Source organism: Cygnus atratus, chromosome 5 (genome assembly GCF_013377495.2).
Source record: "Cygnus atratus isolate AKBS03 ecotype Queensland, Australia chromosome 5, CAtr_DNAZoo_HiC_assembly, whole genome shotgun sequence".
Lineage (NCBI taxonomy): Eukaryota > Metazoa > Chordata > Aves > Anseriformes > Anatidae > Cygnus > Cygnus atratus.
This window is the reverse complement of record NC_066366.1, coordinates 103,757-119,730: the sequence shown is the minus strand read 5'-3', so window position 1 is coordinate 119,730 and position 15,974 is coordinate 103,757. Positions and strand designations below refer to the sequence as shown.

The window sequence follows — 15,974 nt, the reverse complement described above, 5'->3', positions numbered from 1 at the left end:
TGGAAGTAATTCTGCAGCTGTATCTCTGAGCTGATATGGGCTCCACCGTACAGGGGAATCTGAAATGCCTATTTCACATAGGCATTCATTCCTATAGTCAGAAAGACTACAATATGTCAGGATTTCACCAGAACAAGAAAGCGAAACATCGGTGCCATAATAGCTATAGCGAAGTAGTAAAATCTTTCAGCAGGATCGTGGGAGATTTGAACTCAGACCTGTGCACTGCCTGAGTTTCCTGGTTCTCCTCTGTAGCAGATGATCGGATAATGTTTCAGCTTTAATAAGCAGGTATTACCTGAGGAATAACGTCTTTGAAAAACTGCCCACTAGATGTTCTGATAAAGTCCAGCGTTGTGTGATTCTAAGTACTCTGTTAAGAGATTAACGTTTTCATATCCAGAGTATGGTTTAACTGCTATGTAATAAATAAATCATGGGAGACTCATCTAACAATGAGGAAAACATAAATTGAATAGCTGCTGATTACATGAGCACACCTCCTATTCTCATGGCCTGGATCAGGCAGAAACTGTTCCGAAAAAGTAAAATGCAGTTGCGCAAGCAAAGTCAATGTTTACAGCAGTTCTCATATAATAATTTATATGCACTGTAATGTGAGCTAATACCAGTTGGGCAAGCTCATATTGGCTATTTCCTAACTTTTGAACACTTGATTTTTTTTTTAATCTGATGCATGTCCGCCTGTGCAATGCGTAGTTGTGAAACGAATGGCGTACGGTGACAGGGCATGACACAACGGCACATTGCCCCGCGTGGCCTGGCGATATTTGGTAACAAACGTGGGGTAATGTAGCACAATGGGTTTTGTAGCAGAGGTGCGATGTGTATGGGCAATAGGCCGGTAATTAGAGCAGGGCACAGGGTCCAGGGGCATTTGGCTGGCTGGCAGGCGCAAGCTGCCGAACGTTTCTCAAGCGTCAATTCAGCCAGTTACAACCGAAGCCGGCCTAGCGCCTCACTGCTCCAGCCCCCAGCAATTTCACACACACGAGCGCACTGCAGGGGCGGAACGAGCGAGCGGCGCAGGCCTCGGGCCCGCTTCACGGAGCCGGCATGGCGGAGGCCTCCCCAGGGGCGCTGGGTGTGGCTCCCGCCCGGCCGCCAACCCCCGGCGTCTTCGTCCCTAGGAGCGGCGGGGCCGGGAGCCAATGGGCGGGCGCGAGCCGCGTGCGCAACGGCCAACGGGAGCGGCTCTTTTAGGACCGCTGCGCGGGGCTGTTCATAGCGCAGGGGAACGGCGGCTGGCGCGGGGGCGCGCGTCCAGGGAGCAGCGCGCGGGGCTCGGCGGGGGTCGCCGCCCGCAGCAGGTAGCGGCAGCCGCGGAGAGGCGGGGGCCAGGCTAGGCTAGGCTAGGCTAGGCTAGGCTAGGCTAGGCTAGGCTAGGCTGCGCCGCGCCGTGCCGCGCCGCGCCGCGCCGCGCCGCGCCGCCCCGGCCGGCGCCGCTCCTGCGAGGCGAGGCGGTGGGGGAGTCGGCCGCCGTCGTCGTGAGCTTCCGGGGGCTGGCGGCGGGGGGGCCTTGCGGAGGGGGGCCCTGCGGGCCGGGGAGCTCGGTTTGATGCTTATAAGCGGGGTGGGATCCCGTCCTGGTGCTGTCGCGTTCTCGCGTGGTCGAGGCCCGCGGCCGCCGCTCCACCTGCAGCCGGGCCTGATCTCGGCCCGGCGGTTCCCCCTTCTCGGAAACGTCGCCGGGGGTGGCCGTGCGGGGGGAAGCCACGAGCTTCTCGGCCCGGCACGGGGGACAGGGAGGAGAAGGGAAACGGCCTCGTTCCGCAAACGGCAGTCCCGCTCTTGAGGAAGAGATCGGAAGTCGCGGCGGCCTATGACCGGTTGGGGAGCCTGGGAGGGCCTCGGGGCCCGCGTGGAGAAAGAGTCGCGTTGGGCCGGGCAGTGGGGCTGATGGGTGGCCAACTGCAGCGGCACACTGACTGGTAGCAGACTTGGAATTGAAGCCAGCCTGAGTCCCAGGGAGGTAGAAACCTTTAATTTCAATTAATCTACTTCAGAGCTCTAGCAATTGGAAGCTTTTGATATTTTTATAACTGTTTTAGTAGTAATTAAAACAGAATTGGAGCACGTAGGAGTTTTACTGGCTAGGGCATCAGTCTGTACAAGCAAGCTTGAAATGTCCCTGCCCTCATCTCCTCCAATTTGTGATATCTTATATACACCTCATAACTGAGGTACCAATACTTTAACAACTTGCAGGTTATATATTAGGAGTATATTTCTAAGATCTCATATATTCAGTTTTTCTACTCTGTTTTGTACCACCTACTCAAATATAAATCATTTAAAAAAATGCGCTTTCCCCACCCAAAAACTCTTAAAACTGGATATGAAAGATTGGCTGTATAGTTCTGCAACAGCTAGAACAAACTGTAAAAGCAATATGCAAATGCAGATCTGTAACCTTTTACTGTGAGTACTGGGTTTAATTACCTTATGCAGGGCTGCAGGTCTAATGAAGTTTACTAGAGACAATAGTTTCAACAGTAAATGCACCATATGCAGTTGTTTTCCATTTTGTGTGACTGATTAATGTAGAGGTGTATGTCTGCTAAATACTCTTTTCTTTCCAATAATTACAGTGGTACAAACCATCTTAATTCTCCCTCCTTCTCAGCTCCTAGCTGATACTTGAAAATAAGTTAGGAATGAGGCAGAACTGTGACTCTGGTAACAGTGAATGTTTTCTCTTCATCCAGTACTTGGTGTTCCTCGGATTTTTTTTGCAAGTGTACAGGATGTCTGCTGGCTAGGTGTGAGCAGAGAGTATCACTAAGTGTCAGTTCTCTAGTGTGTTTCCTGACAATACCTTTAAAAGTTGGAGTCATACATGTCTTGAAATACATGTACTAACATATCTCCTGGAAATAGAGGAGATGGAAGTGTCTATCCGTAGAACCTCTTAGCTCCTGACAAGCTGAACTAAAGCTCCTCTGAAGCTACCAAGTGCTAGAGAACATGCTAGATGTAGTCAAAGGCACAGCTGTATCATTGCAGGGAGCTCAGGTTTGGCTAGCTTCTCACCTGAAATAACATGTTAGTTTTCTTTTTGTGTGTGTCCCAAAATATTCAGTGTCCGAGGAAGGTTTGTGTTTGGTAAAACATGCCTCTTGTCTGTAGGAAGCAGAGCGGCTGTGGAATTTTAAAATGCAAACCTTTTGAAAAGGAACCAGTAAAATCAAAACTTGAATTTGCTACTTTAGTACTCTGTAGATGGATGGATGGCTTATCTCATGTAGTACTTTAATGGCTGGACATGGTCAGTGCTATCATGTACATCCATACTGTTTTTCCCAGTTGCTAATTTTGAGCCTTGCAGCAATCTGGCTGTAATGCAGTCTTCCAGCTAGGTTTTATTTAGCCTCAACACTTTGAAAGTGTGGAAGTTGCAAGCAGTCCTAGCCAGCACTGTCTTTCTGAATCAAATTGATACTTTTTTTTTTTTCCTTCTTATCTTTCTGAGTATGTCCAACATGGGGTTTCTTGTGAGGCTTTCTCTTATAAAACTTCCTCCTCGCCTTTGTTGAGCTTTTCTGAAACCTTTTCAAAGAATGTGACTCCATTTGGGTGTCCTGTTGTGTTTTTCCTTGGGGTGTGGTTAGAAAGACTGTGTCTAGTAGGTTTTGATAAGCAGCCTTTGGTGTTACCTATACACAAACTACATCATGCCAACCTTTCTGTGTCTTTGCTTAGCTTGATGTTTGCACAGGAATTTCTACAAATTTACAAAATGGGCGTAATGGATAGATCCAAGTAACATATGGAGCCTATATCATCTACATAATCAATAACAGCTATGGAATTGGAATCAGAAAATCTCAGTTCTTCTGAGAACAGGGATAGGGGCTCTGTGTGTCGTTTAATTGATGTTCACTTGTGTTTGTTGTATGAACAGGACAGGTAGGCAATATGTTAGTAGCATTTGCTTTAACTATTTATGTGTGTGAGCTATTTTTTCAAGACAAAAGCTGCAGAAAAAGGTCTTAATTTTCTGATAGGGTTTTATTCTACAAGTTTTGAGAAAAAGAAAGGTAAATTATTTTTTTAATAAATAAATATATGATTAGGCTTCAGATACAACCTACTAGAATGGTTGTTAATGGGTTATTTTTAGGTTCTAGAAGTATTCTTAGACACATCTGCAGGAATGTGATGGGAAAAGAAAGGATCTTCATCGATTTGCACTGGAAAGCTATTGAATTACCTCATGTTGAAATGTTATATTGCTTGATGGCAATATACTTGTATGAAAAATTTTGAAAATGGCTTGTTTAATTTTAAAGAATTAAGTTCATGGTTATGGAGGACTCTGCTGTAAGTTTAATGGCTGTAATTCCTGGAAGTCTTAACTTGCCTCTTTTTTTTTTTTAACAGCTGTTCTACAGTCTGCTCATCAGCAGTGAGTGTGTTTACTAGGTGTTTACTAGGCGTGTCCTTTACTACAAAGGCATTAGAAGCCAGGGTTTGGTGAAGCATCAAGGGCATCTGAGGATTTTCTTGTGGAAGTGTAGGGAATTAGTACTAAACATTCACATGTACCTGTCAAATGAGGAATTACGGTATTTTTGTACCTTTAAATCTCTCTTAAAATACCTGAAACTATTTCAGTTGGGAGAACTCGGAGGATCACAAAGACCGATCGCTTAGGATTTTCTTTAAATTGTAGAAAGTATGGAAGGAGCCTGGAAGTGGTGATTCCTAGAACTTCAGATCCATTGTATAATGTCTGTTGTAAAATGTGACTCACATCTTCCCATTCTGTGATAAATGTGTAATTTTAAAGGAACGATAAGGCTTTTTTAGATAACACAGAATTTGCAGTCAGAATATTTTAATAAAATTAATCACACAGTTCAAGGAAATACTGCTAAAAGACTAGCTCAAATGGCTCACTTTGGCCTTCTGATGTTTTTAACAGCATGTCATAGAGGATGTAGTTTGAGCTGTTGTCTCTGTCCTGGCTGATCAACGTGAGGAACGTGAACCTGGGTTTTAATTACCTAGCTTTGTCTCTTAGCTATGAAACTAGATGTGTTGGTGAACCCGTTTCAGTTGTTGTTGCTTTGGTTTTGTTTCTTCCTTCCCTCTTCTCATTTTCTGTTTTCTAAACTATTTCAAAGAATCTTCCCTGCCACTGCAAAATGACAGTATCACAGTAACAACTGGAGCAATAATCCAGTTGCTGTTCAGGCTTTTCCTAGTGGATACCTGGACCAGTTCTCAGAATACTCTTATATGAAGTTTTAATTGATGCCTTTGGCTTGTTTTCTTGATGCAATGAATAAGCATTGAGCCATCTTGCAGCTTCAGCATTTTCAGTCATAGGCAACTGTGAGACAGTGTTACTTTGTCCATCTATGTTGCAGGCAGTTCCTCAGGCAGGTTTTAATCTTTCAGGGTTAGCAGTAGAGCAGTGATTTATGCAACTATCTTGATACACAGTAAGACTTTCTTGTAATGCTTTCATAACCAAAAGTGCAACCAAGACTTGTAATATTGATTTCTAATTAACTTAGATAAAATGATCTGGGCCTATGGTCCTGTTTGGTTAATCTTGATTGAAGCCTGGCTCTTGCTTCCTAAAACAGGTTTGGAAGTTCTTGTGGTATAAGTCCTAAGCACAGTTGCATGTGAGCTGGAGATGAAATACAGTGAATGTTCTTTCTCTTATGCGGTATGTGCTTTATTATAATAGCTTTTTTTTTTTTCCTGGGCTGATTTATGCCTTTGCCTTCTGTGCAACTTGGAGAAATGAGGTTAATTATGTCAAAAGATATTTTCTTTCAACGTGTGCTTGAAGACTAAGTTCAAACAGTAAACAGTTTAGAAAAACATCACGGTTACAAACGTGACTTATTATAAAGGGATAATAAAAACCTTTTACTTAATTGAATTAAACTAGCTCTTAAAAGAACTTTTATTTTAATTCCTTTTCAGTGCCCTTACTGCAAAGGAAGTATAATTACAGCAGACCATGGGTCTCTAGTACTCTGTGGAACACAATGCTTACTAGTCAAGAGTCATTTCCATGTTAACTGGTACAGAATCCCTGAATAGAGGCATAAGTGAACGCAAACTTGTAGTAAGATCAGAATTATGGGTGAAAGGTGTGCGAACATGCAGATAGGAATTAGTTGTATAACTACATGCATCAAATTTGTGTAATGACAAAGTTCTGCTGAGATATCTCAGTGCAGGCCACTTGAGTTTACCTTCCCTGCAGTAAGACAGAAAGATTAGAGGAGCTTAAAGACCCCATGGCTTCAGGCACAGCTCTGGCTTTTTAAGAGTCTTGTTTTCACAAGAGTGTTTTTGAACTGCAAATCAAATAGTTTGTGGGTTGGGTTGAAAGGGAAACTGAATATTACTTCAAATTCTGCTAATAAATTATAGGGTTAGTTGGTTCGAGTTCACTGTCTTACTAAAGCAGTTGAGTGAATACTGTACTTTTTTTTTGTCAGGGTCTTAAAGGAGTTCACGGAACTACTTCAGCTTCTGATATAAATTTAGATTTCTGTATCAGAATGCTGTGGTGTAATTAAATAATTCATATGCAGCATTACTTAAGCCTAAACTAAAGCAGTTTAATAACGCTTCTTAACTTGAATGTATGCACTGCAAAGGATAGTATTTTATCCAGGAGGAGAATAACTTGTGGAGTGTGTAGTCCAGGAAAAACTTCTAGTATCTAATGTGTTTCTATGGGCAAGAGAATTTTTTTTAAAATCAAGCCCACTCGATTTGCAGGGCATACATCTATATGCTTAGTCATGTAAACTTTGGCCTGACTATATTAGTTGCTCTAACTGGTGTCTTGTTTCAATACTTAAATGATTTAAAGTAGACAGATATCTTCATTGGTAGCAGGCTGGTCTGTGAACAAATTCAAGATTGAAGAATATAGCTAGTTCGAAGCATTTATTATTTAGAAAATCTAATATACCCAGTGAGTGTCAGCCACATGTTTGCCATGTATAGATTTGGGGAAGCATGAGACACTTACTGTCTAGCATACTGCCAGGCATAAACGAAAGACCAGCTAGCTAGTATTAAATTAGCAAACCTGTTTTGATAGCTCTTCAAAATGTAGTTCTTCTAATTAGCTTCCAGACCTGGCAATATGTTTTCCAGCTCCTGGAAACATGATAAATTTTCTTGGCAGGTTTATCCTGCAGGGGACTGTGGCTTACAGCTAGTAAAGAAAATGACCTTGCAGAGAGGAGATAAGAATGTTAATGATAGTCTAAAAAACGGATAAATGTCTTTCTCTAGTTGTGGGAAGAATCCCAAATCTTCCACATGACTGTCAAGTTTGGAGTAGATACGTTTTGAGGTTAACTTACACCAAAAGCAGTTTACAATAGGAAATACTGTTCCACCATTTCAGTCTCTACTCATCTTCCAAAACAGGTATCTTTCACAGATAAGGTTTCTCAATGGGTATAACCTTGGACCTTGAAGACAAACAAACTATCCTTCTTTGGTGATATGCTGGGTAGGTATTGCCCAAATAGGGCAGATCACTGACCCTTGTGGTTGTTGAAAATGTAGACATTTTGCTGATAGCATTTATTGATTTACGTTTGTGGAAACAGGGCACCAGATGAAATGAGACATGATACGACCCAAGCTTGTCTTTCTGGCAGTAACTTTGTTTAGATGAGTTAAATATTACTTCCTTTGCTGCCTGAATCTATCCAGTTCTTAGATTTTATTCTGGCTTGCACCAGTGTTCTTCCAATATGACAGCTGAAGGCCTACGTGACAGGCTTTACCTTCTGTAATGATTTATCTGTGATGTGGGTGCACATGTGTACAATTCTTGAAAATACTTGTTGCATTCAGATTTGACGTCTAGGTGGATTACATCTCCTGAATACACATAAATGAAATATTTCTTCCACCTTATCTTTAGACCTTTTTCTGTTGCACTGCTGCTAGGACTGGGTTCAAGCTGTTAGGGAAAGGGGGAAGTGAGTTTATCAGGCTCTGTTTTGTAGAACTTTGTGGTTTGTTGCTGATCCTTGAGAGGTTGGGTATGGACACTTACAGTTTCCTGTGACTGGATAATCTCAGTATGATTGAATTGGGAAGGAGCATGTTGCTGACCTAATGCTTGTCAGTGATAATTTAGAAAACAGGCCATTTATTCTCAAGGACATCAGTGCACACTCCTAGTTGCTGGATTTAGCATTTAAACATTTGCTGGAACTCCAACAGGCTCTCTTGGCAATTAGAAGGCAAATTTTTAAGTATCTTGATTTGTGTTTGGAAAATCTGAGAATTGTTCTTTTTCTCGTCTACAGACAGACTCGTCCTTGTTTTGAGAGCCATAGAGACCTCTGTTTGAAGCAACGAGTTAAATATTGCAGCAGTAGCTCTGAAAGCAAACAGAGCTGCCATTGTTTGCTCCATAATAGCTCTTGCCCAGCCTCAGACAGGAGATTTTCTTTTTTACCAGATGGCTAGGATCTGGGAGGTGGCTTTTTGTATGCTTGTTTTTCTGAAGTGCTTAGGAGCCCTTGATGTCTTTAAAGCACAACACCCATCCAATGAACAGTATCTTCCAAGAGTCACCGTTGGATTAGACCTCAGCCTGTGGATTTGGAAGTACACTAGTGTCAGTTTCTCTGTAGCAGTTTAGCAGAAGCTTCCTCTTCCAAATGCAGTTTATCCCCATAAGTCATCTGGTAATTTTGATCATCCCTGTTCTATGTCAAGAGCTCTTAAGAGAACTCTTGCTAATCCTTTCATCTTTTAGATTGTTTCCCCCCCTAGCTGTTGTTATTAGCTCAAAAAGTAGCTACATTATAGGAATTCAGGCATTCCAAAGTGTGCATTAGACAGTGTTGTATTTGGTAGAACTATCTGTCGCCATGTGAAGGAGCTATTAATAAGTCATTGGATAATTGGTGAAAATATGTATTGCTGGTTAATAAAAATTGCTGGTTAATAGATGCAATTCAGCTTTTGCAAGCATGCAACAAATTGTACTCTAAAACTAGATTAAAAGATTGCAGACACTTGAACCTTAAATGCTAAATTTGATTTTGCTTCATTGCCTTGCAAGGTAGGTATCCTTTCTGGACCTGCTTCAGCCTGTTGTGTATTAAAAGTCAAACTAAATTTACTCTGGGAAATACCAATTTCTTAACTATTTTTTTAAAGCATAGGTATCATGTAGTTCTTCAGTAATTTCCTTTCATAGGATGGCTTCTTGTTATTCTTTGTATCCCTTGCCAAGTTTAGTTCTGTCAGTGCCTTGGCACTTTTCTGATCCCATCCCTGCACATCTGGACAGCGTTTCTGCACTCTTCCCAGGGCACGTGGCCATGTTCCCACTATTTGTGCATTTCCTTCTTTTGCTGAAGTTTGACCAGCAGATCCTTATTCAACCATACTGGTTTCCTACCTTCCCTGTTTGATTTATTACATATGGGAATAGAGAGCTCTTGCACTCCAGGGAAAATATCCTTAAAGAGTTGCCAGCTCCAGTCAGATCCTCTGTCTCTAAGGACTGTGTCCCATGGGATCTCATCCACTAATTCTCTGAGCAGCTGCAAGGTGGTTCTTCTGAAGGTCACGGTCCTGATTTTGCTCTTAGCCAGGCTCATATCCCTCAAGATCACAAACTCAGCTAGAGTGTGGTCACTGCAACCTAGTCTTCTTCCAATCTTAACCTCTTATTGAGCTCTTCTGCACTGGTGAGCACCAGGTCCAGTAATGCTTCTCCTCTGGTTGGTTTGTCTAATACCTGGGAGAGGAAGTTGTCCTCAGTGGACTCAAGGAGTCTTCAAGATTGCTTACTTCCTGCCACATGGCTTTTCCAGCAAACATCCAGGTGGTTGCAATCCCCCAGGAGGATGAGAGCCTTTGAGTGTGATCCTTCTTGTAGCTGGAGCAAGAAGTCTCATCAACAGGCTCCTCTTGATTGGGCAGCCTGTAAGTAGACCCCAACCACAAGAGGCCCTTTGTTGGTCTGGTCCTTAATTTTTACCCACAGGCTCTCAACCTGCTCTTGGCTGTTCATTACAGGGAACTGTTCACAATCTATCCATTTCTTAACATAGAGGGCAACACCCCCACCTTCCTTCCCTGCCTGTCTCTCCTGTAAAGCTTGTAGCCCTCTGTTCCAATGTTCTAGTTGTGTGATTTGTCCCACCACATTTCTGTGATAGCAATTAAATCCTAGTTTTCTAATTGCACCATGGCTTCCAACTCCTCTTGCTTGTTTCCCATGCTGGGTGTGTTGGTGTAGAGGCATGTCAGCTGGGCTATGGGCGACCTCACCTTTTTAGAGGAGTCCTTCCTAATTTCTATGTTATGATTCACAGGTGTTTCCCAACACCTTTAAACAACTTAAGCAAAAAGAATGTTAAAAGGTAACACAACTAATGTATCATACCTGTAATGAAAAGCCTCTTCTGAATTCGAAGTTAGGAGTTGCCAGCAATACTGTGCTAACTGGTGTGTTTTGCTTTCTTCTCAGAGAAGGCAGGGAAGGGTGGGTGGAGAATGGGACCATTCTTTCCCTTTCCTGCAGTTGAGATGACTCCCTTTTCTTTTTGGTAGGGCATAGCATAGGCTGCTGCTTTATTAGTTTTTCTTCATTCACCTCCAGATTCTGTGGGTGCTTTTTTATCCTTAATTCAACTGTAGTGCTTCCAGGCAATTCATTCACAATCCCAGTATTTATTACTGTAACTTTGACAGCAATGGATGCTTATGAAAAGGTAAATATTTTTTGTAGTTGGAAACTTCTGGAGGAATAAAGTAGAAGAAGATAGTGTGGAAAATTGCTATTAATAAAGACTACCAAAGGCTGTAATTGTTGGAGAACAGGATAAAGGGAGATGCTATTGAGACTTTCTCAAAGGAAATAGTTCAGTTAAGAATCCTTTTAAAAAAAAAAAAAAAGACAGCAAAATAAAGACAGCAAATGTAGGTGTTCCTGCCTCTTAAGAGTGGATATGAGTATTTATACATGTTTGTTTTTTGTCTAGTGAATAAATTTCTTCATATGTAATCATAGCTGGATGATGTATAGGTTTGGTTCTCTGTAAAAATTTCAGGAGAATAGTACTGATATTTTGGATCTGATACCAGCCCCATGCTCACAGGAGCATAGTCAGAAATAACCGAGGCAGGAAACTTTTATGATTGTTCTGGCTTTTAGTTTTCTTTATACCACATGACCCTAAATATTGTCAGATTTTTCAGCTAGCTAGCTGAAAGTTGGACCATAGCAATACACTTATTTCAATACCAGCAGTATTACTCTTTTTCAGTTCTTTTACAAAACAAACAAACATTGGACTGTAGCCTGTGTGCTGGGGGTTGTAGTGAGGTTCCTGTGCTTACTTAAAGATTGTCTCTGGCCATGCAAACAGGTTAGCAAACTGGGGATATGGCATTGTGTCAGAAGTAATACTAAACTTCTCTTAAACAAAGGGCAGGTGAAATAATGGTGCGATGTGCTGTGGCCAGTAGAAAATAGCAGTACTTGTTCAGTTCTGAACCTGCTACTGTATCTCACTTTATTGCGATTCAGCAATAATTGCAAGAGCTATTCTTATTAATGAAGGGAGTCAAAGTGTTGGCACATTGGACAACAAAGCACAAGACTTTGTATCCAAATTCCTGATACTGAAGCTTGTGCAGGTGATAACTCACTTCTGGCAAGTGCTTAGAGCACGTTCAGAAGCATTGTCATGGTATGAGCACATGAAAAGCACAACACAAGGGCTCTAATATAGAAGGTACCTGACATGTAGAAAAGTATTCCAAAACTACATGTATACTTTTTCTGGGCAAAAATGCAAATTAAGCCTGCAGTTCTTTATTCCTAACATACAGCATCTCATGTATATTCCATGGTAAGTTCCTGCTTGCAATACCCTGCCAAAAAACAAAAAAAAAACCAAAAAAACAAAACAACAACAAAAAACACTTTAGAAGTTGCATCCCTGTAGTCTTGGGTGGTAGGTGAAAAAAGGCTATCATCCTCTTCAGGTATTCAGTACTGAAATTCTTTTTTGCTTAAGAAACAATCTCCCCCTTTGTTTAGGGGGACTTTTTTGTTTGTTTTTAAACCATGTTTTTTATGTAGTCTGTCCATTCTGGTAGTGTTTCGTAGATCTGCTATGGGGGACCACAAATATTCTTTATAGAGTTTGTAGAATGGCTTAGGTTGGAAGGGACCTAAAAGGTCATCTAGTTTCAACCCTCCTGCCATGGACAAGGCTGCCACCCACTAGATCAGGTTGCCCAGGGCCTCATCCAACCTGGTCTTGAACACTTCTCTGGGCAACCTGTTCCAGTGCCTCACCACCCTCTAATTCTACTATATCAGCTTGTTATTTTTTATGACAGTCTAATTAGAAAGATTAATATACCATCATGGAACTATAGCCATGTTCTGTCGTCTTGTACAGTAAAAGTTGTTTTAACGTTCTGGTGAAGACATTAGTGTATTGGACTGTACAGAATGGACTGAAGTTGGCCTGAGGCGCAGATTGAATTCTAAAGGTCATTAAGGTCATGTGAGAGAGAGCATTATATTTATCCTTATGGTCCCCAAGCAGTTGACTGAGAGAGGGGAGAGAAATAAGAATTTTATAGTAACTGAAGCAAAAAAAAAAAAAAAAAAAACCTACACCACTTGAGCTCTGTGCTAAATTTGAGTAACGATTCCTTTCTCTTTGCTTCATTAGAAGGCATATTTAAATCTTCATTCTGCATGAGAATTCTAATACTTTTTTTGGATAAGTTTTCTATTGATGAAAAGATTAGAACCTTGTATCATCTGTGGAAATGTGTTTTTTGTAATCAGTAGGAAAAACAACAGATCTTACGACAAGCAACTAACAACTAACTACCTTCTCTGTGACATAGCATCATTTGTAGAAAGGCTCAGCCTAATACTGACAGGGGACTTGGCTCACTCAGGCAAAAATGCCAGGGCCAGTGTCAACATATTTGAAGTATCTACTTGTGATTATATTTTAATGATATGACCTTTTGTTTACATGGAACAGCCACTTAGTCTTAAAGGACCATGCGCACAGATAAAAATAGGCTAAAAATTGAGCTACTTAAATGGGGTGGATGTCCAATTCCTTAAAGAAATTATTGAGACAGTTTACAATAAGATCTGGAATGACTGTACTGACCCTGTGGGACTCTTTAGACTGTGGTGGGAAAAAAAAGACATTAGGCACTGGTTATAGGTTAAAAAAAAGTCAAGTAAAAGCTTCTTTCAGGTATGAAGTTCAGTGTTTGCATCTGTGCAGTTTATGTATCTTCTGCAAATCTGAGCTCCTAGAGGTTCATTAATATATTTTTGCTTTTTTAACTTCTCTTAAGGTCATAATGGTTTCCATACCTGAATACTACGAAGGAAAGAATGTCCTCCTGACAGGAGCTACAGGTTTCATGGGAAAAGTGCTTCTGGAAAAGCTGCTCAGATCTTGTCCTAAAGTACAAGCGGTGTATGTATTGGTAAGACACAAATCAGGGCAGACGCCTGAAGCACGAATACAGGAAATAACCAGCTGTAAGGTATGTATCATGTGCTCACAAAGTGCATTTTTGTCATTCTGTATTTTGTTCACGTAATGAAATGGAAACAACTTTGGTTTGCCTAAAGCAAAATATTATTACTTTTTTTGTTCTAACAGAAATCCTAAACCTAAGATCTTGCAGTGTTTGTGATAGTTTTTCAAACTGTTATTCTCTAGCAAGTTCAGTAAAGGAAAATTATTCTGTATTTAATTTAGAAGGAGGGTGTTCAGCTGTAATGTGGGATTGAGAAGTCAAATACCTGAGTTAAAACTTGTTAAGAGAATGTGTAATCAAGTGCAAAAGGTAGTGTGGACTGGGACTTGTAAGACTAGATTAAGACCCTTCTTCGGAGGGTCTCAGGTCACTTTTTCTCCATGTGCCTTATTTTCTTTTCTGTAAGATGAGGTTTAGTGCTTCACTTCTTTTGAATGTGCTTTTGGATCTACCAGTATGCAAGGAGATGTTTTCAACAGGGTGTTTAAATAGCTTGAACTGTCTATCAGTATTGCCTCTCTCCAATATAGTGTGTCCCATTTATAATGGGAAGGGGAGTGATCTCTAGCATAAACTTTGCTAAAACAGTTTGTTTATTCCTATTTATGCCTTCCTCTCTTATGGGATGGCAGGGTTGGCAGTTTAATATTTCAGGCTTAGGAAATGTGTTCAGATGCAGTATGGTCTGTTCAAAGTGTGTGCTTAAAGGAACTCGGTAAGAGTATGACTGCATTTAGGACAGGAGAAGGTAAGTTATTTAAAGCAGGACTCTGAATTTCCTTACATCTCTGACTGGTTAAGATTATAGCAGATGAGAAGATAGCTTTGTCACTAATAAACTCTTCTCAATAACCTTGTCAAAACTCTAGCTCATTGCCCAAAAGCATCTGCTTGCAGTTCAGTACCATGTCATAAAATGCAGCAGAATGGGGGTTCTGTCTTAAAATCCAGTTTTAAATTCTGTACGTGAAGTCATCAGGTTTTTACTCTCCGAAACAAAATTTCAAACTAAACTCCAAAAGGAGAAAGGAAAAGCTTCTCAGTCCATCCTTTGTATACACTATTACCCAAGTAAAAAGTGGATAGTATTCAGGTAGAGGGGAGAGTAGTGTTAGTCTGGGCTGACTTAAGCCTCGCTGAAGTTCAAGCCCCTGTATGTAGCTTTTGGGAAGCTCATCTCTTGTAAGAGGCTTTTACATTTCAGTCCAAATCTTCCGCTTATAGCTTATACTAACTTGTGCTCAGATAGAACAATCTGATGTGTTTTTTTGAATCCGGGTGAGCATTTATTGCTGGAACAAATCTGATGTCCAGTTACAAAGAACTAGTGCTTGAGATAGTCCTACATCTTAGTCCCTAGAGTAAGAGTGTAAGTGGATGCTGTTTCCTAACTATCTATGGGGATAGCTAAAACCAGATGTTCTGTCTTTATCTCGTGGTTAGGCAAAATAGGTTTGAAAGCGTATAGATTAACTGGGATGCCTCCAAAAGACACCGAACATTTTTAATGGGACCTGTTGTCTTGATTTGTCTTTTGCAAGGGCCTTGCCATTAATTTTTTTCAATTTAGATGGGCCCATTAATTGGTCCTACAGATGCTTGGGCATTCTCTTTCTTGAAGAGTCTAGTCTAAATGGGTGAATGCAATAGTTAAGATGAACTGATCTGCAAATAGCCCAAAAAAATTGAGGTTTCTGTTTCTGTTGGACTTTAGATATCTAATTCCTATGTTAATTTGTCATGTGTTGCATGTGCTCTAGCTGTTTGTTCTTACTTCCCTTTTGTACTGGTGTTAGTGCTAGTATGAGTAATGCGATAAGAATGTATGGCCACTGATGTGAAAAGGAGCAGAACATACAGATTAAAAACACCATACTGGTTCTGTGTGTTTTAAATGCTTATCAGTGGGACTGCTTTCTATTATAATTCATGTCACACATCTTAGTATGGTTAAAGGGCAGTGGTTTCAGTATGCTAGAGTCAGGCAATGTTCTTCTGAGTAAAAACATTTTTATTTTAAAAATGACAAAAGGCTTCCAACCGGTAAGTAAGCACTGTTTGCTGTAACATGTGAACTAAAAATCACAGGCTTTAAGTGCTGCCTTGGCAACTTTGTCCTTTAAGGTGAAATCTCATACTTGGGAGATCAGTCTAAGACTTGTACCACTGGGTATGTCCCATATTCTCACTGCAGTGTTACCACTATAAAATATTGGCACGTGCAATTAAGGAGGGTTTGCTCTGGTTTAAAAAGGAAAAAAAAATAGGTGTTTTATTTCAGTCCCGTAGTATTTTGCTCAGGAAAACTTGCATGTTGAGTACCAGTGTGTTAAGTTGCATGATTAGAATCCACTTAAGAGGGTATATGATGAATGCAGTTAACACAG

General features: G+C 40.9%; 1 protein-coding gene across 1 annotated transcript in view; it reads left to right on the top strand.

Annotated features, from left to right (window-relative positions):
* Positions 1-1,192: 1,192 nt before the first annotated feature.
* FAR1 (fatty acyl-CoA reductase 1) overlaps positions 1,193-15,974 on the top strand; it is a 37,884-nt gene continuing 23,102 nt past the window's right edge. The window contains 2 exon segments of the mRNA XM_035550025.2: positions 1,193-1,331; positions 13,396-13,590. Coding sequence (XP_035405918.2) covers positions 13,402-13,590 — 189 coding nt within the window. The 5' untranslated portion in view covers positions 1,193-1,331; positions 13,396-13,401.